This window comes from Muntiacus reevesi, chromosome 3 (assembly GCF_963930625.1).
Source record: "Muntiacus reevesi chromosome 3, mMunRee1.1, whole genome shotgun sequence".
Lineage (NCBI taxonomy): Eukaryota > Metazoa > Chordata > Mammalia > Artiodactyla > Cervidae > Muntiacus > Muntiacus reevesi.
The window spans coordinates 240,078,390-240,104,965 of NC_089251.1; the positions used below are offsets into that span (position 1 = coordinate 240,078,390).

Here is a 26,576-nt window from a genome sequence, read left to right on the forward strand (position 1 = left end):
TTGGATGATCTGTCCATTGAAGAAAGTGGGGTACTAAAGTCCCCCACTATTATTGTGTTACTGTCGATTTCTGCCTGTATGTGTCAGTATTTGCCTTACATATTGCAGTGCTCCTATGTTGGGTGTCAATTGAGAAGTTGGCTAATTACCTTATGGGTTTTTCCTTGGATGTTATTTGTCTTTTTTCCCTTGTTGTTTTTAATAATTTATCTTTGTCTTTAATTTTTGTCAGTTTGATTATCATGTTCTTTGGTGTGTTTGTTCCTTCTTGGGTTTATTCTGTCTTGGACTCTCAGCCTGGACATGGCTGACTCCAAAGTATTGGAGTTTCAGCTTCAGCATCAATCCTTCCAATGAATATTCAGGGTTGATTTCCTTTAGGATTGACTGGTTTGATCTCCATGCTCTTCAAGGAACTCTCAAAGAGTCTTCACAAGTATGACAGTTCAAAAGCATCGATTCTTTGGTGCTCAGCCTTCTTTATGGTCTAATTCTCACATCTGTACATGACCACTGGAAAAACCATAGCTTTGACTATACAGACCTTTGTCAGCAAAGTGATGTCTCTGCTTTTTAATACACCGTTTAGGTTTGTCATAGCTTTTCTTCTGGAGCAAGCATCTTAATTTCAGGACTGTAGTCACAGTTCACAGTGATTTTGGAGCCCAAGAAAATAAACTCTGTCACTGTTTCCATTGTTTCCCCTTCTATTTGCCATAAAGTCATGGGATCAGATGCCATGATGTTAGTTTTTTGCATGTTGAGTTTTAAGCCAGGATTTTTTAAAGCCACTGTCCTCTTTCACCTTCATCAAGAGGCTCTTTAGTTCCTCTTCACTTTCTGCCATGAGGGTGGTGTCATCTGCATATCTGAGATTGTTTCTCCTGGCAATCTTGATTCCAGCTTGTGCTTCATTCAACCCGTTTTTCACATGATGTACTCTGCATATAAGTTAAATAAACATGGTGCACTCCTTGGTGCACTCCTTTCCCAATTTTGAACCAGTCCATTGTTCCATGTCAGGTTCCATATGCTGCTTCTGTCTTGCATACAGGATTCTCAGGAGGCAGGTAAAGTAGTCGGGTATTCCTATCTCTTTAAGAATTTTCCACAGTCTGTTGTGATCCACATAGTCAAAGGCTTTAGCATAGTCAATGAAGCAGAAGTAGATGTTTTTCTGGAATTCTCTTGCTTTTTCTATGATCCAACGGATGTTGGCAATTTGATCTCTGGTTCCTCTGCATTTTCTAAATCCAGATTGTATATCTGGAAGCTCTCAGTTCAGGCACTGTTGAAGCCTGCTTGAAGGTTTTTGAGCATTACCTTTCTAGCATGTGAAATGAGTGCAACTGTGGTAGTTTGAATATTCTTTGGGATTGAAATGAAAACAGACCTTTTCCAGTCCTGTGGCCACTGCTGAGTTTTCCAAATTTGCTGGTATATTGACTGCAGCACTTTCACAGCATTGTCTTTCAGGATTTTAAATAGCTCCGCTGGAATTCCTTCACCTTCACTAACTTTGTTCACAGTAATGCTTCCTAAGGCCCACTTAGCTTCACACTCTAGGGTGTTTGGCTCTAGGTGAGTAACTGCACCATCGTGGTTATCTTAATGACCTTAATTTGGTCATTAAGACCTTTTTCTGTACAGTTCTTCTGTGTATTCCTGTCAGTTCTTCTTAATCTCTTCTGCTTCTGTTAGGTCCTTACCGTTTCTGTTCTTTATTGAGCCCATCTTTGCATGAAATGTTCCCTTGGTATCACTAATCTTTTCAAAGAGATCTCTAGTCTTTCCCATTGTTTTCTATTGTTTTCCTCTATTTCTTTGCACTGTTCACTTAAGAACGCTCTTTTATCTCTCCTTGCTATTCTTTGGAACTCTACATTCAGATGGGGACATCTTTTCCTGTCTCCTTTGCCTTTTGCTCCTCTTCTTTTCTCAGCTATTTATAAGGCCTCCTCAGACAACCATTTTGCCTTGTTGCATTTCTTTTTCTTGGGGATGGTTTTGGTTACCACCTGTACAACGTTATGAACCTCCATAGTTCTTCAGACACTTGGTTAAAGTTCCAATGTGTAATTTGTTCTATAAGGAGTGACAGAAAGGGTTTTATTTGAATGCCAAATATAACCAATTTGGTAAGGATTTTGAAGACATGTGGGATATTATTAATTACTGAACTGTACCCTTATCCCAGGTGGGCTAGAGAGGAAAGTATAATAAATAGAGACTTAATATGTATTTGTCAGTCAAATCCTAGGACAGCTCACAAAGAGAAGGGTTCTGAAAAAAAAATGCCCAGATCTATTCACATACTAAAAATATCCCACACTATACATTTAAAGTAAGCTCCCAGATTTAAAATTTACATACCTTGATTTTAATTAGAATTAATCAATTCCTCACAGCTTGATCACTCCTGAGTGAACTGAAGAATGGCTTTTAATACTGCACACCTGCATTCCAACCCTGCACTGGACCCATGATAGCTTTCCTGGTGCAGACATCCTCAGATGTTCTCTCTCAGGATGTCTATACCACCTTCTCTCTCTGTCACTCTAAAGTGCAACAACTTTATAGCACAAAAGGCGCTATAGCTGTTATAAATGATGCACCTTTATAGTTCAAGATGAGGGAAAAAAAGGAAGTGGACCATTTCAGCTTGGGTTTAATGCATCTTCCACTGTTTCCTCCCATGTCTTCCTGTCACATCCCTGTTTTTTAATCAATCTGAATGCCACACAGGACAGCGGACATACCCTATGCTTCACGGCCTCCCTGCCTTTGTTCACATTTTCCCCTTAACTTAGAATATACTTCCTCCATCTCTGCCTGTGAAAATGCAGTTTATCCTGGTTTTTCTTATATCATTACTTCCTCCACAGAAAAGGTCTCTCAGCTCTCCTTATCCTATCCCCTACAGCACTTTTATTTGCAACTTTAGAACAGAATGTAACAGATTTTGCTTTACATTACAGTCAGTATGCTTGTCTCTTCTTCGGTAGGTTATGAGAAACTTGAAGACAGGAACTATATGTGGCTTCTCTTTGTGAGTCTATGCTTAGCACCCACTGGTTACTCAATGAATATTCATTACATTTAATATATACAGCCTATGAGTTAAAAGGGAAAAATGCAAGATAAAATTCACTTATGAAACTTCAATTCATACATCAGTCTTTGGACAGTGTGGTCAGCAAGCAGATCTGAGGACAGAATATTACTAACCACACATGGTAGGATGACAAAACGTAAGGCAGTCTCACCAAAACAAACAAACAAACAAAACTGGCACAGCCTTTCTAGGAAACAGCTGTGAGGTCACTTAGTGCTTTTAGGGTTCTCTCTTAAGCCGCACAGTTCAAAACCACCTTCCACGATAGAACGTGACTCCACAACATTCAGTAGCTCTGACACCTTACTGGAAATGGAGCTTCATCATGTTCTTACAGATTGTCTTAGACTATGGGACAGTCCTATTTCTGGATCAGCTGCTGTCATCCATCTGCTCCCGCACAGTCAATCCCACTGAGCACAGCCCCTGAGAACACTATTTCAGTGCCAGCAGAAGCTCGGCGTGAGGATGGACTGTGTAGCTGCTGCCTTGCTGTTTTGGTCCCAGGAGGGCTGACGGTGGTGGTGAGGTGCCACCAGAGATACCTGCACCCAAATACCAACAGGAGCTGTGGGTTTTCCAAAGCCCTCCAGGGTCCTGAGAGACAGGGGGAGGGGTCAGCATAGGGCTTTGGTTTATTGTTGTCACTGTAATCTTCGAACCAGAAGAAAATACAGCAAAATTCTGTATATCCTCTGAGAGGCCCCAAGTTATTAGTCTTTCATGGTGGCAGAACATACAAGTGTATACTTAGAACTAGCTATTACCAACTGTTGATGGAGCTGTTGTTTAGTCACTTTAGTCATGTCTCTTTGTGACCCCATGGACGATAGCCCACCAGGCTCCTCTGTCCATGGGATTTCCCAGGCAAGAATACAGGAGTGGGTTGCCATTTCCTTCTCCTGTGATCTTCCTGAACCATGGATTGAACCCATGTCTTCTGCACTGGCAGGTGGATTATTTACCACTGAGACATCAGGGAAGCCCATTGATGGAGTGGGTACCTAGGATTCTTTCCTTAATAACAAGTAATTGGAGAATAAAGCACTGTATGAGGGAAGGGAGAATAGATGGCCCAGAGGGTAACAAGGGTGGTGGATTTGAATGGGGTGAAAAGAGAAAGTCTTTGACCTAATAATAAAAATTCATTATTGTTAAATATTATTATTACTGCTGCAGGGGGTGATTACAGTCTTGCTAAAGAACAATATTATTATTTGCATGACTGAAGTACAAGTTGTCAGTACTGATCTCACTTAGCCCTTAGAGCTGGAAAAATTTCAAGTTCACATAAGTGAAAAGGTGATATCAAGGCACTCAGGTATTTATTTTCACTTAGTAGGTTAGCCTAGGCTATACCTATAACATAGATGATAAAACCATTCCCTTGAGAATTAACTTTTGCCCTCCTGCAGAATTTCCCTTCTCTAGAACTCATCATTGTAGTAGAGATAAATATAACAACACATTTGAATACAGAGTATAACAATATATTTGAATACAGAGTTCCAAAGCATAGCAAGGAGAGATAAGAAAGCCTTTCTTCAGTAATCAATGCAAAGAAATAGAGGGAAACAATAGAATGGGAAAGACTAGAGATTTCTTCAAGAAAATTAGAGATACCTAGGGAACTTTTCATGCAAAGATGGACACAATAAAGGACAGAAATGGTATGGACCTAACAGAAAAAGAAGATATTAAGAAGAGGTGGCAAGAATACACAAGAACTATACAAAAAAGATCTTCATGCCCCAGAGAGTCACGATGGTGTGATCACTCACCTAGAGCCAGACATCCTGGAATGTGAAGTCAGGTGGGCCTTAGGAAGCATCACTAAGAACAAAGCTAGTGGAGGTGATGGAATTCCAGTTGAACTATTTCAAATCCTAAAAGATGATGCTGTGAGAGTGCTGTACTCAATAAGCCAGCAAATTTGGAAAATTCAGCAGTGGCCACGGGATTGGAAAAGGTCAGTTTTCATTCCAATCCCAAGAAAGGAAATGCCAAAGGACGCTCAAACTACCGCACAATTGCACTCATCTCACACACTAGTAAAGTAATGCTCAAAATTCTCTAAGCCAGGCTTCCACAGTATGTGAACTGTGAACTTCCAGATGTTCAAGCTGGATTTAGAAAAGACAGAGGAACTAGAGATCAAATTGCCAACATCTGCTGGATCATCAAAAAAGCAAGAGAGTTCCAGAAAAACATCTACTTCTGCTTTATTGACTATGGCAAAGCCTTGACTGTGTGGATCACAACAAACTGGAAAATTCTTAAAGAGATGGGAATACCAGACCACCTTACCTGCCTCCTGAGCAATTTGTATGCAGGTCAAGAAGCAACAGTTAGAACTAGACATGGAAAAACAGACTGGTTCCAAATCGGGAAAGGAGTACATCAAGGCTGTATATTGTCACCCTGCTTATTTAACTTAGATGCAGAGTACATCATGAGAAATGCTGGACTGGATGAAGCAAAAGGTTGAATCAAGATTGTCAGGAGAAATATCAATAACCTCAGATATGCAGATGACACCACCATTATGGCAGAAAGTGAAGAACAAAGAGCGCCTTGATGAAAGAGGAGAGTGAAAAAGTTGGCTTAAGCTCAACATTAAGAAAACTAACATCATGGCATCCGGTCCCATCACTTCATGGAAAATAGATGGGGAAATAGTAGAAACAGTGGCTGACTTTACTTTTTGGGCTCCAAAATCACTGCAGATGGTGAAATTAAATTTCATCACTGCAGCCATGAAATTAAAAGATGCTTCCTCCTTAAGAAGAAAAGTTATGACCAACCTAGACAGCATATTAAAAAGCAAAGACATTACTTTGCCAACAAAGGTCTGTTGAGTCAAAGCTATGGCTTTTCCAGTAGTCATGTATGGATGTAAGAGTTGGACTATAAAGAAATTTGAGCGCCAAAGAATTGATGCTTTTGAACTGTGGTGCTGGAGAAGACTCTTGAGAGTCCCTTGGACTGCAAGGAGATCCAAAGTCATCCTAAAGGAAATCAGTCCTGAATATTCATTGGAAGGACTGATGTTGAAGCTGAAACCCTTTTAATACTTTGGCCACCTGATGTGAAGAACTGACTCATTTGAAAAGACCCAGATGCTGGGAAAGATTGAAGGCAGGAGGAGAAGGGGATGACAGAGGATGAGATGGTTTGGTGGCATCACCGACTCAATGGACATGAGTTTGAGTAAACTCTGGGAGTTGGTGATGGACAGGGAGGCCTGGTGTGCTGCAGTCCATTGGGTCACAAAGTGTTGAACACGACTGAGCGGCTGAAATGATAACACATCAACATGTAACAATGCCTCCTCTGAAAACAAAGGTGCCTGATGGAAAATCATACCAAACTATATACCTAATTTTTAATAACTGTAAATAATGAAGTCAATCTTCAGAAAATAAACAACTAATAAAAACATGCATTTCTACACCACCAAGGAAAGGTACTGGTGGAGCACATGGTAAAGAGTCTGCCTGCGATGTGGAAGACCTGGGTTCAATCCCTGGGTCGGGAAGATTCCCCTGGAGGAGGGCATGCCACTCCAGTATTCTTTATTGGAGAATCCCCACGGACAGAGGAGCCTGGTGGGCTACAGTTCATGGGGTTGTAAAGAGTTGGACACGACTATGCGACTAAACACATCAAGGAAACGTAACACGTGAATTGAAAAAGAAAATATACTAACCTCAGAAGCTGCTATTTCGGTGAAGGTAGTCAATGCCTGCTCCACATTAGATTTCTGTTTGGTGGCCATTAAACAATAGTTTTCCATTATGCGAAGCTGTACATGACCCTGAACGGTCTGAGGTTTTAGTTCTTTAAGGAGCTTTTCTGCTGTTCTCACTGCTAACTGCACAGACTCTTGCTTCTCAGTTGAATTACTGTATACAATTAAAAATAAATCTGTTAGTATCTATTACTCATGAAACAAAATTCATTGAGATTAGAATGAGTTTGAGGGTACACTGGTTTCTACTTTTCTCACCAATTTAAAACTAATCATATTGAAGAATGTCACTTATTCTTTTCTAATATAAATTAAAGCACAGTTAGTTTTAAAAAACAAAACTAACATAGCTTCAATCAAACATCATTTATTGACTTTAAATTGAAAACAAAAAGTGGATACTATCCACCTATGGCAAGTGTATTCATTTCACTAATACAAAACTGAATTCAGGATAAGTAGAATCATCCAATTATCAAATAGTATATTTGCTCAGAAAATGAAAAAAAAAGACTATAAAATATTATAAATCAACTGTACTTCAATTTTAAAAAATTAATTTTTAAAAAGGAGGGAGCAGAAAGTAACTATGTTAAAGTTCTTACTATGTGCCAAACACTGTATTACTTCATTCAATCAATGTTGAATCCATTTTATACATGAGAAAGCCAAGGTTCCAACAGAGGAAGTATTAATAATTTTCCAAAGGTCACATATCTCTATTAAACCTAGGATTTGAATCTAAGTTTGCCAGACATATAAAGTGTACTTAATTTTCCTCACCCTGTTGCCTATTAGACTTTTAAGAAAAGAAATTCTGTAATTTGTCAAAAGGTTGTAAATTTTGAGTGCAATAACAATTTGTGCAACAGCAATTTTCTTATATACTGACCCACACCTGAATATAATATATTAGTAAATCAATTAACAAAAGGAAATTAAATTCTCAAAGCCTAATAATCCCTGAAGCCACTGATCTTCTCAGGCTTTTACCTTCTCTAAACATTTTACACTGTTGGTAACCTTCTTGTCTCCCAAGCTCCTCTTTGCTTTTTGTAAGATTACAGTTTTCCTTCTCTTTCCACCAAAGTGACTGTCCTTTGCTTATCTCTCTTCCTCCTCCAATCTCCTTGAGTGTTAGCACACCCCAAATTTAGTTCTTAGACGTCCGTTACTGCATTCTACTTGAAAACAGGTCATTCATGGGGTCCCGACTACCCACTCAGCACTGGTCCCCCAAATTTGTATCTCCAGCTGTGACTTCCCTTTTGAGTTCTATATTCTGAGTTTGGTGTGTTCAACCCATGGCTGAAGATTTCCATGTGGACAGCCTTTAGTTGCATAACAACAGTAGGATACTTTAACCTTTCTAAAACAAACAAAAAGTAAAAATGCCTCTCCCTTACTGTAAATCCTTCCATGGGCCTCTACAATCCAAGCCTTCAAAGTTGTCACTGACACATTCTCAACAACTGGGTCCTACTTTCTCCTACTCCTCTATGCAGCTTCCCCCGACTGCTATGATTTCTATGAATTCCTCCAACACTTAACATCAATTTAACCCATTTCTGTTTTGTTGGAGATTGAATGGTTTCAGATACTGTCTTGCCTACCAGGTCAATTGCATGTTCCTGGGGGCAAAAACTGTTCTCTTCTATTCCCTTCCATCCTTATACGCTCCCCTCCCTGCTTTCCCCGATTCTGAGGAAAGGACAAGACCAAACGCACAGACAGAAATATAACCACTGACCAGCAGTGCGCCACAAGGCGAGCAGCAGGTGCGCTGCGGCCAGGCAGGACTCAACCTAAACCTTGCCTCCACCGTATTCTAACTCCATCACGTTAGACAGTTTAACTTTGAGCTTTTTCACAATGTTGTAATAGGGAATAAATATTAATAAGACAGTGCGTTAATAAAGTATAGAGCACAGGGTTTGGCAGATAGCTATCATGTTAGGAAGTTACTGTTTTGTGGACAATTTTTTCCAACGTAATCAAACTCTACAATTCATCCCATTTTTTACAGAGTAATTGGGGGGCTGTCTTTAATAACATCTGTTCTGATTTAGGAAACCTTCTATAAGCATTTCATACTTGTTTCAGAGAAGAGTTATTCCAGCTGATTTATTCACTAAACTTTCATTAGTGCTATCCTGGAATTTAGCTCTCCTTTATAAAATACCCTTGCTTATTTTGCCCCTAACAAGTGTGTTGTTTTTTTTTTTTAAGTGTATCTTGTATCTACTACTCACCCCAGATCTGCATCAAGATTTTCAAATACTTCACCTCCAACAGTTTCATTATCTGGATTCAAACAGATTTCTATCATATTATAAAGGGCATTTTGGCCCCAGTCACTGTCTTTCCGAGCTTTATTAAAATGTCGAAGGGCATCATTTGGTTCTCCAGTATACCTTGTTAGATGTTAAAAAAGAAAAATTACTTATTTCAATCACTACAAACTTTAAATCATTTATAATTTATTTAGTAAATAAAACTATCACTTTAAAATGCAGAAATTTGTAATTCAATGGAAAAAAAACATTATGTAGTTTATTTGCCAATAAATTTACCAAAGATATAATCCTTTACAGTACTGAAATCCAGGCTCCAGTTTTGCTCTGGAGTTACGTTTCTCAGCCATTAAGAAAAATCGTGGAACATCTTCAAGTTTTCCACATCTTCTTAAGAAATCAATTAAACGAGATAACGTCATGTAATTATCTAGAAACAAAGAACATTTCAGTTATGGACAATATTTTACAGCTTTTGTTTTGATGGTTGAAATCTTACTTTATTAAAGTATAGTTTGCTTCAAATGAACTGCAATTTAAATATAAACAAAAGGAGTGCTTAGGGGTTGTAAGTCCCTAAAGAGACTGTATGGACACTGGATGAATTCTCAAACAATAAAGGTGGGGTTGGCCTGGTCACAGTGAGAGAATGTTCATTATAGGCAAAGCTATAAAATGCATACTCGTTGTGACTTACTTTTCAGTCATTCCTGGGACCAAAACCTTCTAGAAAGAAATAGCCTCTGCACAATCTAAACTCTTAGAAGTACAATTCAGGAGGATCAATTTGATTGCACAGGACAAGCCTGTCTCTGGGATCTGCTTTCTGACTTCTGCTTCCGAGGTGGTGCCAGTGGTAAAGAACCTGCCTGCCAATGCAGGAGAAGTAAGAGATGTGGGTTCGATCCCTGGGTCAGGAAGATACCCTGGAGAAGGGCATGGCAACCCACTTCAGTATTCTTGCCTGGAGAATCCCATGGACAGAGGAGCCTGGTAGGTTATAGTCCATAGCATTGCACAGAGTCGGACACGAACGAAGCGACTTAACAGGCAGGCAGCTAGGAAGCAGGTGAGAACATCTTGATGATAACGTTTAGGGTGGGCAATTAGGAATTTTACTCCAGACGTGCCTTAATGTGTATATGTACCTGAAACACTGGATACCCACTTGCCATATTATAACCTTAACATATTAATCCCAGTATTTTAATCCTAGTTTATCTACTTCTAAGGAAAAAGAGTTAGTTATTTAGTCTTGGGTATAATCTTCTGGCAGGTTCTGCCAGAAATTAAATCTATTCAGTCCTTTCTAATCACTAAAATACTAAATTTGGGGAATCATTTTAATACCTATTTTCTTAAGATTATAAAAATAATGCATGGACACTTCAGAAAATTTGGAAAACTATAGAAAAGTATAAAGGAGAAAAATAATCCCTCATATTCCCACCAACTAGAGATTACCACATTTTGGTACATTTCCTATGTTTATGAGTGGAAATCACTTTATAAATATTTAAATACAAACAAATATGTTGCTTACATATATAAAAGTTAGAGTCACATTTGGGATTCTGATTTTGACTCAACATTGTATAGTAAACATTTCCCAATTGTCATAAAATGGTCTTCAAAAACATTTTAGTCACTGCACTCTTGTCTATCACACTGATAGCTCATACTTTATTTCTGTATGGTTATGTTTTTTAGGTATTGGATCTTATAAGTATCTGTTAGCACAGGATGCACGGTAGAGGATTTATAAAATTCCTTATTTATATAAGCTATTCTGATCACTTTGATGGGGCTTCCCTGATAGCTCAGTTGGTAAAGAATCCACCTGCAATGCAAGAGATCCTGGTTTGATTCCTGGGTCAGGGAGATCTACTGAAGAAGGGATAGGCTACCCACTCCAGTATTCTTGGGCTTTCCTTGTGGCCCAGCTGATAAAGAATCTGCCTGCAATGTGGGAGACCTGGGTTCCATCCCTGGGTTGGGAAGATCCCCTGGAGAAGGGAAAGGCTACTCACTCCAGTATTCTAGCCTAGGGAATTCCATGGACTATACCCATAGGTCACTGAATTCCTAGAATTAAAGTGCACACATACAAATAAAAACTTTTAAAAGCATTTTATCCTGATTCTATTTTCTAAGGAAAGAGAACATGCCATATAATCCAGCTCTTCCACTTCTGGGTATATACCCCCAAGAACTGAAAGCGGGGACCTAGTGAAATATTTGTACACCAGTGTTCACAGCAGCCAAAAGGTGGAAACAACCCACATGTCCATCAGTGGGTGCACGGATAAACAAAACATGGTGTATATATATGTGCTGCTGCTGCTGCTGCTAAGTCGCTTCAGTCGTGTCCGACTCTGTGCGACCCCATAGACGGCAGCCCACCAGGCTCCCCCGTCCCTGGGATTCTCCAGGCAAGAACACTGGAGTGGATTGCCATTGCCTTTTTTGGTATATATATGTAAAGGCGTATTATTTCAACTTAAAAGGGAAGGAAATTCTGATGTGCCACACACAGCATAGATAACCCTTGAAAACATTGAATTAAGTGAAATAAGCCAACAAAAAAAGAACAAGTACTGTATGATTCCATTTATAAGAGGTATCTAGAGGAATCAAATTCATAGAGGTAGATGGTGATTGTCAGGGCCTGCAGGAAATGGGGAGTTAGGGTATAGAATTGCAGTTTGAAATGATGAAAAAGTTCTCACGATGGATCATGGTGATGGTTACACGTCAATGTACTTAATGCCACTGAACGCTGAAGAATGGCTAACATGGCAAATTTTATGTATGTTTTACCAAATACAAAAAAATCATTAAAAAACAGGAACCTCTGTGGGCTTTGCATCTACTCTTTTACATGATGTCAAAACAATCCAGGTTACAATATAACCATTTGTCTTTTAAAAAGTTTTATTGACATATAGTTGATTTACAATGGTATGTGAATTTCTGCTGTACAGAAAGTGATTCAATTATACAAATATACACTTTTATTAATATTCTTTTCCATTATGGTTAATCACAGGATACTGAATACACAATTTTGTGCTATGCAGTAGACCCTTGTTGTTTATCCGTTCCATATGTAATAGCTTACATCTGTTAACCCCAACCTCCCACTACATCCTTCCCTGAACTCTCTTCCCCATGGCAACAACAGCTCTCCTCTACGTCCATGAGTCTGTTCTGTAGACAGGTTCATTTGTCATATTTTAGATTTCACGTGTAAGTGATATCATATGCTATTTGTCTTCCTCTTTCTGACTCACTTCACCTATTATGATAATCCCTAATCCATGTTGCTGCAAAAGGCATTATTTCATTCTGCTTTTCGTGGCTGAGTAACATTCCATTGTATATACGTACTACTACTTTATCCATTCCTCTGTTGATGGATATTTAGGTTTCCATGTCTTGGCTGTTGTGAACAGTGCTACTGTGAACATAAGGGTGCACGTTTCTTTTTTAGATTAGAGTTTTGTCTGGATATCTACACAGGAGTGGGACTGCTGAATCAAATGGTATTTCTATTTTTAGTTTTCTTAGGAACTTCCATTACTGTTTTCCATAGTGGCTGTACCAACTTACATTACCACCAGCAACAGTATAGGAGGGTCCCTTTTTCTCCATATCTTCTCTAGCATTTGTTACTTGTAGAGTTTTTAATAATAGCAATTCTGACCGGTGTATGGTGGCATTTCATTGCAGTTTGATTTGCAGTTCTCTAATTAGCTATGTTGAGTATCTTTTCATGTGCCTATTGTCCCTTTATATTTCTTTGGAGAAATGTCAAATTAGATCTTCTGTGCTTTTTAAATTGGGTTGTTTTTTGTAGCTGTTGAGTTATATGAGCTGTTTGTATAGTTTGGAAACTAAGCCCTTGTCAGCTGCATCATTTGTAAATATTTTCTCCCATTCTTTGAATCTTTTCGTTTATGGTTTCCTTTGCTGTGCGGAAGTTTTCATCTTTAAAGAACTAGCACTTGTGTTTTATTGATATTTTCTATCGCTTTAAATCTCTATTTTATTTATTTCCTATTTGATCTTTATTATTTCCTTCCTTCTGCTGACTTTAGGTTTTATTAGTTCTTTTTCTAATTCTTTTAAGTGGCAAATTAGGTTGTTCAAGATTTTTCTTGTTACTTTGAGGAAGGCCTGCATTGCTATAAACTTCTCTCTAAGAATTGCTTTTGTGGCATCCCATAGATTTTTGTATGGCTGTGTTTTCACTGTCAATTGCCTCAAGGCATTTTTTAATTTCCTCTTTGTTTTATTGTTTATTCATTAGTTCTTTTAGTAGCATGTTCTTTAGTTGCCATGGAATAATTTTTTCTCATTTCTTTTACTGTCGCTGATTTCTAGTTTCATGCCACTGTGGTCAGAAAAGATGCTCAGGATTATTTCTGTACTTCTAAAATTCGCTGAGGCCCATTTGTACCCTAGTATGTGGTCAATCCTAGAGAATGTTTCAGGTGCATGTAAAGAATGTGTACTCTGGTGTTTTTTTGGGGGGGATGGGGGGTTTAATGACCTGAACATATCAATTAAGTCTTAACTGTACTATTGTATCACTTGGGATCTCTGTTGCCTTATTCATTTCCTATCTAGAAGATCTGTCCATTGATTTAAACGAGGTGTAAAAGTCTCCTTTTATTGTATTCTTGTCGGTTTCTCCTTTTATGTCTGTGAGTATTGTTTTAGACATTTGGATGCTCCTATATTAAGTGCATATATATTGCTGTTGCTGTTGTTCTGTCACTAAGTTGTGTGTGACTCTCTTGTTACCCCATGGACTGCAGCATGCCAGTCTCTTCTGTCCTCCATGATCTCCCAGTTTGCTCAAACTCATGTCCATTGAGTCGGTGATGCTATTTAACCGTCTCATCTTCTGCCACCCCCTCTCCTTTTGCCTTCAATCTCTCCCAGCCTCAGGGTCTTTTTCAATGAGTGGACTTTTCACATCAAGTGGCCAAAGGATTGGAGCTTCAGGATCTGTCCTTCCAATGAATATTCAGGGTTGACTTCCTTTACAGTTGACGGGTTTGATCTCCTTGCCGTCCAAGGGACTCTCAAGAGTCTTCTCCAGCACCTCAGTTCAAAAGCATCAATTCTTTGGTGCTCAGCCTTCTTTATGGTCCATCCCTCACATTCGTACATGTCTACTGACAAAATGATAGCTTTGACTACATGGCCCTTTGTCGGCAAAGTGATGTCTTTTCCTTTTAATACACTGTCTGGGTTTGTCATGGCTTTTCTTCCAAGAAGGAAGTGTCTTTTAATTTCATGGCTGCAGTCCCTATCTGCAGTGATTTTGGAATCCAAGAAAAGAAAATCTGTCACTGCTTACATCTTTTCCGTTTCTATTTGTCATGAAGTGATGGGACTGGATGCCATGATCTTAGTTTTTTGAATGCTGAGCTTTAAGCCATGTTTTTTTCACTCTCCTCTTTCACTCTCATCAAGAAGCTCTTTAGTTCCTCTTCACTTTCTGCCATTAGGGTAGCACCATGTGCATATCTGAGGTTGTTGATATTCTCCCAGCATTCTTGACTCCAGCTTGTGATTCATCTAGCCCACCATTTCACAATATGTACTGTGCATAGAAGTAAGCAGAGTGACAATGTACAGCCTCAGCATACTACTTTCCACCAATTTTGAACCAGTTCGTTGTTCCATGTCCAGTTCTGTTGCTTCTTGACCCACATACAGGTTTCTCAGGAGGCAGGTAAATTGGCCTGGTATTCCCCTCTCTTTAAGAATTTTCCACAGTTTGTTGTGATTCACACAGTCAAAGGCTTCAGCATAGTCAGTGAGTCAGATGTTTTTCTGGAAATGTTGCTTTCTCCATGATCCAATGAATGTTGGCAATTTGATCTCTGGTTCCTCTGCCTTTTCTAAATCCATTTTGTACATCTGGAAGTTCTCTGTTCACATCCTGCTAAAGCCTAGTCTGAAGGATTTTGAGCAAAATCTTGCTAGTATGTGAAATGAGTGCAATTGTATGGTAGGTAGAACATTCTTTGACATTACCCTTCTGTGGGAGTGAAATGAAAACTGACATTTTCCAGTCCTGTGACCACTGCTGAATTTTCCAAATTTGCTGACCCATTGAGTGCAGCACTTTAACAGCATCATCTTTGGGGATTTGAAACAGCTTAGCTGGCATTCCATCATCTCCACTAGCTTTGGTCATAGTAATGTTTCCTAAGGCCCACTTGGCTTCACACTCTAGGATATCTGGCTCTGTGTGTGAGTGACCATACCATTATGGTTATTTGGTTCATTAAGATCCTTCCTTGTATATTCTGGGTATTCTTGCCATCTCTTCTTAATTTCTTCTATTTCTGTCAGGTCCTTACTGCTTCTGTCCTTTTTCATTCTCATCTTTGCATGAAATATTCCCTTGATATCTCCAATTTTTTTTGAAGAGATCTCTAGTCTTTCCCATTCTTTTGTTTTCCACTATTTCTTTGCAATGTTCACTTAAGAAGGCCTTCTTATCTCTCCCTGCTATTCTCTGGAACTCTGAATTCAGTTGGATATATCTTTCTCTTTCTTCCTTGCCTTTTGCTTCTCTTCTTTCCTCAGCAATTTGTGAAGCCTCCTCAGACAACCATTTTGCCTTGTTGCATTTCTTTTTCTTTGGGATGGTTTTGGTCACTGCCTCCTCGTCAATGTTATGAACCTCTGTCCATAGTTCTTCAGGTATTCTGTCTACCAGATCTACTCCCTTGAATCTATTTGTAACTTCCACTGTGCAACCATAAAAGAATTTGATTTAGGTCATACCTGAATGGTCTAATGGTTTTCCCTACTTTCTTCAATTTGAACCTAAATTTCACAATAAGGAGCTGATGATCTGAGCCACAGTCAACTCCAGGTCTTATTTTTGCTGACTGTATAGAACTTCTCCATCTTTGGCTACAAAGAACATAATCAATCTGATTTCAGTATTGACCATGTGGTGATGTCCATGCATCTTTTGGTTTGTTGGAAAACAGCATTTGCTATGACCAGTGTGTTCTCTTGACAAAACTGTTAGCCTTTGTCCTGCTCCATTTTGTACTCCAAGGCCAAACTTGCCAGTTGTCCAGTTATTTCTTGACTTTGTACTTTTGCATTCCAACCCCCTATGCATATATGTAGACAAGTGTAAAATCTTGTATTGATTCTTTTGTCATTATATACTGTTCTTCTCTAACTTTCTTTATGACATAGGAACTCTGTTCAATATTCTCTAATAACCTAAATGGGAAAAGAATTTGAAAAAAAAGAGAGTAAACATATGTATAACTGAATCAGTGAATTTCTCCTTTTAAAGTCTATTTGTCTGATATGAGCAATGCTACCCCCGATTTCCTCTCATTTCCAGGAAATATGTTTTCCATCCCTTCACTTTCAATCTTTGTGTGTCCTTTAACCTAAAGTGGGTCTCTTGCAGGCAGCATATTGTAGACTTTTGGGGTTTTTTTTCCTTCTTCCTTAATCCAATTTGCTACTCTGTCTCTTGATTGGAGCATTTAGTCCATTGACATTTAAGGTAATTATTGACAGATAACTAACTACTGCCATTTTAACCTAACTTTCCCATTGATTTTACATTTCTGCTTTATCCCTTTTTCTGTTTCTTTTGTGGCTTGATGATTTTCTTTTGCATTATACTTATGTTCTCTTCTTTCTGGTTTTTGTGAATCTACTGTTATGTTTTTGATATGTGGTTATCCTGTTTTTCAAGCATGTTAACCACATCCTATATCTACTTGCCTTAGACTGGTAATCATATAGGCTCAAACACATCTGAAGATATGAAAAAAAAAATCTACTTTTTCTTACTCTCCTCAGACTCATTTTATAATTTTGATGTCCTCTTTTACATCTTTTATGGTTCATTGTGGTTATCATTACTTTCACTGAAATTTTTTTTTTATTTTTTTTTTTAAGCCATGTTCTGGCTTATTAGGATGATTCGCTTTCTAATTGTGATTTTCTCTTTCCTATATATTTTTTCTTCTTTCCTATTCAGAGAAGAACTTTTGATATTTCCTCTAGGATTTAGTAATGCTGTTTCTTTTAGTTTCTGCTTATCTAAGAAATTCTTTTTTTGTACATGAAAAGAGCCATTTTTTTAAAAATGTTTATTTTATACTGGAGTATAGTTAGGTATACAGTGAAGTGACTCAGTTATACATACACATGTATTCATTCCTTTTCAAATTCTTTTCCTGATTGGGCTATTAGAGAATACTGAGCAGAGTTCCCTGTACTACACTGTCGGTCCTTCTCAGTTATCTATTTTAAGTATAGTAGTGTGTATATATCAATCCTAAACGCCCAACTTATCCCTTCTCCTTGACTTTTCCCCTTCAATAACCATACGTTTGATTTCTGTGAGTCTGTTCCTGTTTCGTAAGCAAGTTCATTTGTATTTTTTTACATTCAACACGTAAGTGATATATGATATTTGTCTTTGTCTGACTTACTTCATGCAGTATGAAAGTCTCCAGATCTATCCATGTTACTGCAAATTGCATTATTTCATTCTTTTTAATGGCTGAGTAATATTCCATTGTACATATGTATTACATCTTCTTTATCCATTCATCTATCAATGAAGATTTAGGTTGTTTCCATGTTTTCCCTATTGTAAGCAGTGTTACAATGAACTTTGGGTGCATGTATCCTTTCAAACCAGGACTTTGTCTGGATATATGCCCAGGAATGAGATTATTGCATATATATGGTAGCTCTATTAAGAAACCTCCATACTGTTCTCCATAGTGGCTGTACCAATGCACACTGCCATCAACAGGGTAATAGGGTTTTCTTTCCTCCACATTCTCTCCAGAGTTTACTGTTTGTAGACTTTTTGATGATGGCCATTCTGAGTGGTGTGAGGTGATATCTTACTGTAACTTTGATTTGCATTTCTCTAATAATTAGCAGTATCGAGCATCTTTTCATGTATCTCTTGGTCATCTGTATGTCTTTTTTGTAGAAATGTCAATCTAGGTCTTCTGCCTATTTTTTGATTGGGTGATTTATTTTTTTGAAAATTGTGCTACATGAGGTGTTTATAGACCTTGGAGATTAATCTCGTCAGTCTCATCATTTGCAAATATTTTCTCCCATTCTGTGGGTTGTCTTTTTGTTATGGTTTCCTTTGCTGTGCAAAAAACTTTAGAGTTTATGTAGAGTTTACCCATTTTTATTTGTTTTCATTTCCATGATTCTAGGAGATGGATCCAAAAAGATACTGCTGCAATTTATGTCAAAAATTTATGTTTTTCTCTAAGAGTTTTATAGTATCAGGTGGTCTTACATTTAGGTCTTCAATACATTTTAAGTTTATTTTTCAGCCAGTCTATATATTCTGGTTGGAGCACTTACTACATTCACATTTAAGGTAATTATCAATATGTATGTTCTTGGTGCCATTTTGTTAATTGCTTTGAGTTTGTTTTTGCAGGTATTTTTCCTTCCCTCCCCTTTTTTCTCTTGTGATCTGATGACTAACTTCAGTGTTTGGATTTCTTTTTCTGTATCTATTAGAGATTTTCAATTTGCAGTTACCACGAGGTTCTGATATAGCAGTCTATACGTAAACAAGATTGCTTTTAAGTTGCTGGTCTTTTAATTTCAAGTGCATTTTCAATATCCTGCATTTGTACTCTCCTCACAACTGCTGGTTTTGGTATCATATTGGTTTGTGAATGATTCCCTACCTCTGAACTTCTTGTAGGACCTGGGTGTCTGTTTCTTTCTTTAGGTTTTGAGAAGTTTTTAGCCATAATTTCTTCATATGTGGTTTTGAGCTCTTTTTCTCTTTCTTCCCCTTCTGGAATCCCTATTATGCATAGATTGGCATGGTAAATTATCCAAAGGTCTCAAATATTACTTTCATTTTTTTTCATTGACCTTCTGTCCTGATTGGGTGTTTTTCATTATTCTATCTTCCAGGTTACTTGCATTATTTATTCCATTATTCATTGCCTTTAGTTCAGTTTTTGTCTTGGTAAATGAGTTTTCTAATTTTCCTTGGTTCTTTTTGTTTGTTTGTTTACATTTTCTAGTTCCTGTCTACAGTACTCTGCATTTCTGTTGACAGCCTTTCTTAATTCCTTCAGTATGTTCATTATCTTCTTATTGAGATTGGTGTCTATTAACTGAAGAGGTCTGTTTCATTGCCTGCTTTTTCAGGGGAGTTCTTTTAGTCTTTTAACTGGGAGTGGTTCCTCTGCTTCATTTTACTTCTATTTCTCTTACTCTGAGTTTAGGAGAAACAGTTATGCACTGTGGCCTTGGAGGCCTATTTATATATGGGAGCACCTCTATGGAGCTCATGTGGGATTAATATTTTTGGTGTGAGAGTTGTTTATTGTATGGATGCTTGTTGCCTCTTTCCTTAGTGTGGGCTAGTCATCCCCTTGAAGAGGATATCCAGATGCAGTTGCTGGTGCCCAGTCATGGGGTTCTCAGCAGTGGTGGTGGCTCACACACGCCCCTAGGACATGCAATGGGAGCAGAGGCAGCTCGTGACTGCACAGGGAGTCCAGGAGGACGGAGTCACTGGCTGGAGACCTGTCCGAAGCACGGAACAGGGCAGTGCTGGTAGCTCACGACCACCTCTGAAGCCCTAGGGGCAGTGGTGACTTACAACTGCTCCTGGAGCTCGTGCAGGCTGTGTCTTGACATCTGAGCGCTCACAAAGGAAAAAAGGCTGTAATGGCGAGTTCCATCCCTCCCCTTGCACACCACCCACACAGTGATGCCCAGCCTCTAAAGCAGACCAGGCGTCTTCAGCCTACATCCTCAGGTGCAGGTGCAGACTCTAGCACTTGAGGTTTCTGCATAGCCCACCCCACTTTACTCCCTGGATCTGATCTCTGAAGCCTGAGCTTCTCTACCAAGCCCCCACCCACGCTGGTGGACATGTGTTTCCGGGTGGTGAGTGCAGAGTGCTGGCACTGGCTGTGCAGGTCTCTCTCCGTTCCAGCTGGGGCAAAACCAGTTGCTGCCTTCTCCAAGGCTCCAAAGCACCCCCTCTGTTTCAGCTGATCTCCCCGTCAGGGGACTTCCCAGGGTGCAAGAACCTTTCCTCTTTCACAGCTCCCTCCTAGGAAGGCAGGTTCCATCCCTAATTCCTTCTTCACTTTTTTGCTTTTCTTTTCTTTTGTTCTACCAGGTTATGTGGAGATTTTCTTGTCCTTTCAGAGGTCTGAGGTCTTCTGCCAACATTCAGTAGATATTCTATGACAGTCATTCCACATGTAGATATATTTTTGATGTATTTGTGGGAGGAGGTAAACTTCATGTCCTAATACTCTGCCATCTTGACCACACCACCCATCCACATTTGCCTTTCTTAACCCATAATGTTTGGTTTCAAAATTTTATTGCCTCTACCTCTGGCATCATTAAAAAGAGGATATGATATGAATATGGTTTTGGAAAGAAGATTCAGATATTTGTATTGTCCTTAGACTATGAAACTCAGCTTCCCTGGTGGCTTAGACGGGAAAGCATCTGCCTGCAATGCGGCAGACCTGGGTTTGATTGCTGGGTCAGGAAAATCCCCTGGAGAAGGAAATGGCAGCCCACTCCAGTACTCTTGCTTGGAAAAGACCATGAATGCAGGAGCCTGGTAGGCTACAGTCCATGGGGTGACAAAGAATTGGACAAGACGGAGCAACTTCCCTTTCTATTTTTCTTTGACTATGCAAATTCAAGCAAATTACTCAAATTCTCTGAGTCTGGGATCACTCACTTTCTTAAAATAGGATTATAATATTGACCTTGAGAGTGCCATGGAAATCAAGTAAAATAAAAGCATTAAAGAGCTTAAAACTACAAACATCAACAGTAATACATATAATGCCAAATATTGTAATAAAAACTAGGACTACCCTATAAAAAAGCCATAGAATCTAAAAGCTATATTGAATTAGACAAGAAGTAAATTTAGGATGAAATGTGTGGCCCCCAATTTTTGGTATGACTTTGCTAATGTGTGTGATGTATGATATTGCTGATATAATCTAAAGTCAACCTTAGGAAGCCAGTTTTTTGAATAATTATCACCTTAAAATATTACTGAAATGCATTTATTATTAGTTGAAGTTATAATTACCACTGATAGGTTAGATTGCATTAACTTGTCTTTTGGTTAACCATGAAATTTGACAGAGGATAAATTTGTACACTTAAGAAATCTGTCAAAAGATGAAATGTATTATATTCTGAAACATGATTATTCATGTTCATGATTATTGATGAATAGTGAGGACTTACTAAAAAACAAAAAAAAACCCACACAGTGTGATGTAACGAGGAATGAAGTGTGATAGCATTTCAGTGCACAGAACTCCTAACATTGCCTGGGGGAGGAAGAAAAGGTTTCACATAGGACAGACCTTCGAGCAGCCTGAAGGGCAGGAGGGAGATCTTGTTATTCAAAGGGCAGACAGCATGTGCAAAGACAGGACCGATAATCGAATGGACAGTGCAGTGTACTGAATTAGAGGAAGTGGGATACGATATACAGATGGAAGGATACCCCTGGCATATACTACTATCAAAATAATGCTCTATTTTAGACTTTTAGATTTTTTCAAAGCAGAAGAATAGTTTTAGAATGAATATGATAGTCCTGTAATGGCCTGGAAGAGCAAGAGCCCAGAGACTGGAAGATTAGCTGGGAAACTGCACTAGCCCCTGTGAGAGGTACATGCGAAGTCGCTTCAGTCATGTCCAACTCTTTCAGACCCCATGGACTGTAGCCTGCCAGGCGCCTCTGTCCATGGGATTTCCCAGGCAAGAATATTGGAGTGGGTTGCCATTTCCTACTCCAGGGGATCTTCCCAACCCAGGGACTGAACTTGTCTCCAGCTTGGCAAGTGGATTCTTTACCACTGGCGCCAGGTTAATAAAGCCCTTAATTAGAGCAGGGGGCTAGGAGAAGATAGGATGTGATAGTTCACTGTTAAGCAGAGAGAACTAATGGGACTTGCTAACCAATTAGTGTGAGGGAGGGGGAAAACTCAGGATGATCTGGAGATTTTGAGAGAGAAAAGGTCTGTAATCTGTTAAGAGTGCAATAATTAGATCTGTAAAGAGAATTTTCTACTAGCTAGATTAGGTCAAATTAGTACATTTCTGAAGTAAGCTCAAACACAATATTAAGCTCAAACACAATATTAAAGTATAAGATGTTCTACTGAGAAGGAGCTGTAACACACATGAAGTATTGTGCAGGTTTTAGAATAATTCTGAAAAAACTGATTAGTAGATAAGTTTATAAAGTCCTATTAGGAATAAAGCATAGAATGCAAGATTAAAAGCATAAAATATCACATAGACAATAAAAGTTTACTTAAAATTTTGTATTTTTAAACAACTTGGTATTTTGCAGTCATTCATTGATCCATTTAACCTGGAAATATATCCAACGCTGGTGGCTGTATATTGCTCACATGCTGTATGTGGTGTATGAGGAAAACATGAGACAAAGGTAACTAGAAGGTTGGGGACCAGAGCAAATGCATAATGGATAATGCCCTTTACTGAAAGAAAAAGAAGGAGCAGGTCTGGAGGGAAGGAAAAGACCCGGTGTTCTACTTTGGACAGGTTAAGCTGAAGAGCCTCCCAGGCACCCGCGTGGGAGTGCAAACAGGCAGTGGTGTAGATGAGTTAAGACTGCAGCCCGGACAGCAAGGACACCGGGTCTGGATGCAGTCATAAGAGTGTGCTGAAGGTATTAAAGATGGGGCAAAAGTTTGAGATCAGATGTCTAAAACATTCTAAAAATTAAACATCATGAAGAGTAGATAGATCTAACAAAGGAGAGTGAAATAGTACAGTCAGCTGGGAGAAGAAAAACCAGGTAAGCCCAGCATCCCAGAAGTGAAAAAAGGCTCTGATGAAGGAGTGGGGATAAGCTGTGCTAAATACACTGTCAGACTTCGGGAAGCAGAGAACTAGACCTAGACCTGGATCCGGAAACATGGAGGTCCCTGGCCGCCCTGACAGCCTCCCTGGAGTGCAGGAGACAATGAAGACAGCACAGACAGAAATCCCTGAGGAAAACGGAGAGATGGAGCAGGGGGCGGGAGGGGAGAGTGAATGGAGAGGTGGGAGCTGGTTTTTTTGTATTTACTAATGCCTTCAAGGTGGGGAGAAGGCACAGCCTATTTATGTGTCAACTGCAAAGAAAATGATGGTGCAGGAGACACAGACGCCAGAAGGCAAACCCTTCAGGAAGCAAGGGGAGCATCCAGGGCCCACCCGGAGCCGTGCTGCAGGGGGGGTGGCAGACCTGGGGACAGGAAGAGGGAGACTTTCTCTTCCAGGTATTCATGTTCTCTCAGTGAGCCAGGAGGTAAGGCTGAGGATGAGGAAGGGGGGAAAGGTTATCGGAGGTTTGAAGTAAGAGAAAGAAGTGTAAAACGGAGATGGAGTAAGTGAATTCATCAGAGATACAGCAGGATTGCCTGGTAGCATCTGAGGGCACATTTGGGGTGGGTGGTCTTAAAATGAGACCAATGACTTTTGACCAGTCATTTTCCTTATAATCATCTGAGCTGCTCAAGGGCAGGTGTGGAATAAGAAGTCTTGGATTTGACCAAGGGTGTGGTTTTTTCAAGAAGTGTAACAGCCAAAAAGAGAAAGGGACTTAACTGCATTTGAAGATAAAACCAGCGGATAGTTACCTGGTTTTCGTTCTAAAAGCTGTTGTAAATGAAACACGGCTTGTTCATAGTCCTGTTTTCTGAACATGAGATCTGCCATCATCTATAAAGGTAAAAGTTGGTTGTAAAAATACAGCCATGTATTTTACAAAGCATATTATTCCTATCAAGGTTGACTGCTATGAAAACACATAAGAGAAACATGAGGGCAAAGTTTTATAAAACGGAGCCATTTAAAATTCAAGTACACCTTAAGCAGATTAGCACTAAGATCCATCAAGGATGTGAAACAGATCTCTCTGTTCACAAATCTATTTTTAGCAGAAAATATGTTTTAAGCAGTTATTTTTAAAACAGAAATTTGAAGGAAACTGCACTCTTATGTGTTATCATAGAGAAGACATCTCACTGGACTTTGTAAAAATAACAAGAAAATCTTTTAAAAACCCAAAATAATATTTCAAAGGAATTTAAAACGAGCAAGACTTACTGAGATTTTCTTATTATGTGTTTTAAAAGGGAGAGTTCTTGTATTTTTCAGTTATAGTGACTCATTTGTCAAATTACTAAATGAACCTCACAAACTGTCATCTATGAAGCTGTCTGAAAAACTAACAAAGCCTCAACCCTCATAAAATTGAGAAAGACAAGCAAAACTATTTAAAACACAGTGTCTTAAAATGTTATATGAAGAATTTTCTCTGTAATTCAGAAAGTCTGACTGAAACTGTTAAAAACTCCAGCATGTTTAAGTAAATACTTTAGTCTTTAGGAAATTATAACTTGATCACATGAACCATTCCTGACCAGGCATCCTTTTAGTCATACAGAAACTATATGACTATAAAAATGTACTAATAATCTTAAAAATATTATTTTTTCCAAAAGCCAAAAAGAGCCTGGCCTCCCATCTACTACTAGTTTTACCAGGTAAAATTTGAAACTGCCACATGGAATAAATACAAGACACGACTGCCTCGCTGGCTGAAGTGTCCTGGACTAACCATGGTGGCGGCCTCATTGTCCTGGTCGTTCTGGAGAAGCAGGGCACAGTGCCGCAGGCAGGCATCGGGGTCATCCTGAACCAGGTACAATCGGGCCAGCTCCAGCATTATCTACAGAGAAGGGCAAGGTTAATCAGCAACAGTCTAGAGCAGAAAGTTAGGGAAGTGTCTACGGCACAGATGTCACTTGACCAAAAGTTAGTGCAATAAAAATGCCAACCACGACAGGCAGGTAAAGCTATAGGGTTGCTCATCTCTAGTTTCTCTTATACTGGAAAAATTATAGAAAAACAGGCTGTAACTCACTTGAAAAGTAGAGAGAGACAAAGCATTGTGAAAAGAACAGGTCCAAAATTAGCAGCTAAGATTCTAGTCCAAGCATCTCCACGATGGGGCCACATCCCTTTACCTCTCTAAACCTGTTTCCTCATTTGTAAAATATCAATAAAAGGCTTAAAGTAGATACGCTCCAGATTTACAGCTATGATTTCAGTCACTTCAGTTATCACTGAACAAGACACCTGTTTGGTTGTGACTTAATAAACACTATTTTTGCCTTATGTCTGAAAGAGCTATATTAATTCAAAATGTTCAATCTTAAACTTCAAAATTATAGAACATGGCTGTCTTGTGTTTTACATCACTTAAATATTTAGACACTTACTGGACTATTTTTTAAAAATATTAACCATATACCAAGATCTGAGAGTAGAAAATCCTAGAGATGCTAGCTGAAAACTATCAACACTAGCAGACGGTTCCTGTGGGGAATGGACTGCCGCCATTCCCCTCTCCCTTCTGGCAGGTAAGTCAAGAGAGAGGTTTGAAGGAAGACACATGCACGTGAAACTACAGGAAACATGTAAAAGAATGAAATTAGAACATTCTCTAACACCACACACACAAATAAACTCAATATGGGTCAAAGACCTGAATGTAAGACTGGACCTATAAAGCGCTCTGAGGAAAACACAGAACGCTCTTTGACATAAACTGCAGCAGCATCTTTTTGGATCCATCTCCTAGAGTCATGAAAAAAAAAAAATTAACAAATGGGACCTAATTAAACTGAAAAGTTCTGCACAGCAAAGGAAACCATAATAAACAAGATAACCCATAGAATGAGAGAAAATATTTGCAAGCAATGTGACAACAAGGAATGAATCTCCAAAATTAATAGCTTACACAGCTCAATATTAAAAAAGCAAAAAAACCCAACCAAAAGATGGGCAGAAAATCTAGATTGAAAATGCCACATGGAATAAATACAAGACATGACTGCCTTGCTGGCTGAAGTGTCCTGGACTAACCATGGTGGCAGCCTCATTGTCCTGGTCCATTTCTCCAAAGAAGACATACAGATGGCCAAAAAGCAGGTGAAAAGATGCTCAATGTCACTACTTATCAGAGAAATGCAAATCAAAATTACAGTGAGGTGTCACCTGACACTGGGTCAAGAATGACCATCATCAAAAAGTCTACACCAGGTCTCCCGCATTGCAGGCAGATTCTTTACCAGCTGAGCCACACGTTGAGGTTTGACAGAAAACAAAATTCTGTACAAACAATTAACCTTCAAAAAAAAAAAAAGTCTACATCAAATGCTGTAGAGGATGTAGAGACAGGGAACCCTCCTACACTCTTGGTGGGAATGTAAATTGGTACCGCCACTATGGAGAACAGTATGGAGGTTTCTTAAAAAAA

The 26,576-nt window shown here is 38.9% G+C and overlaps 1 protein-coding gene across 2 annotated transcripts in view; it reads right to left on the bottom strand.

The window, feature by feature from the left end:
• The window catches only part of TTC21B (tetratricopeptide repeat domain 21B), an 89,955-nt gene that overhangs the window by 18,306 nt on the left and 45,073 nt on the right, over nt 1-26,576 (bottom strand). For both annotated transcript variants that reach the window (XM_065931682.1, XM_065931683.1), the window contains 5 exons: nt 24,873-24,983; nt 23,890-23,971; nt 9,440-9,590; nt 9,119-9,280; nt 6,825-7,020 (listed from right to left, as the gene is read on the bottom strand). In XM_065931682.1, the coding sequence (XP_065787754.1) occupies nt 6,825-7,020; nt 9,119-9,280; nt 9,440-9,590; nt 23,890-23,971; nt 24,873-24,983 (702 nt within the window). The remainder of the gene's footprint in view (nt 1-6,824; nt 7,021-9,118; nt 9,281-9,439; nt 9,591-23,889; nt 23,972-24,872; nt 24,984-26,576) is intronic.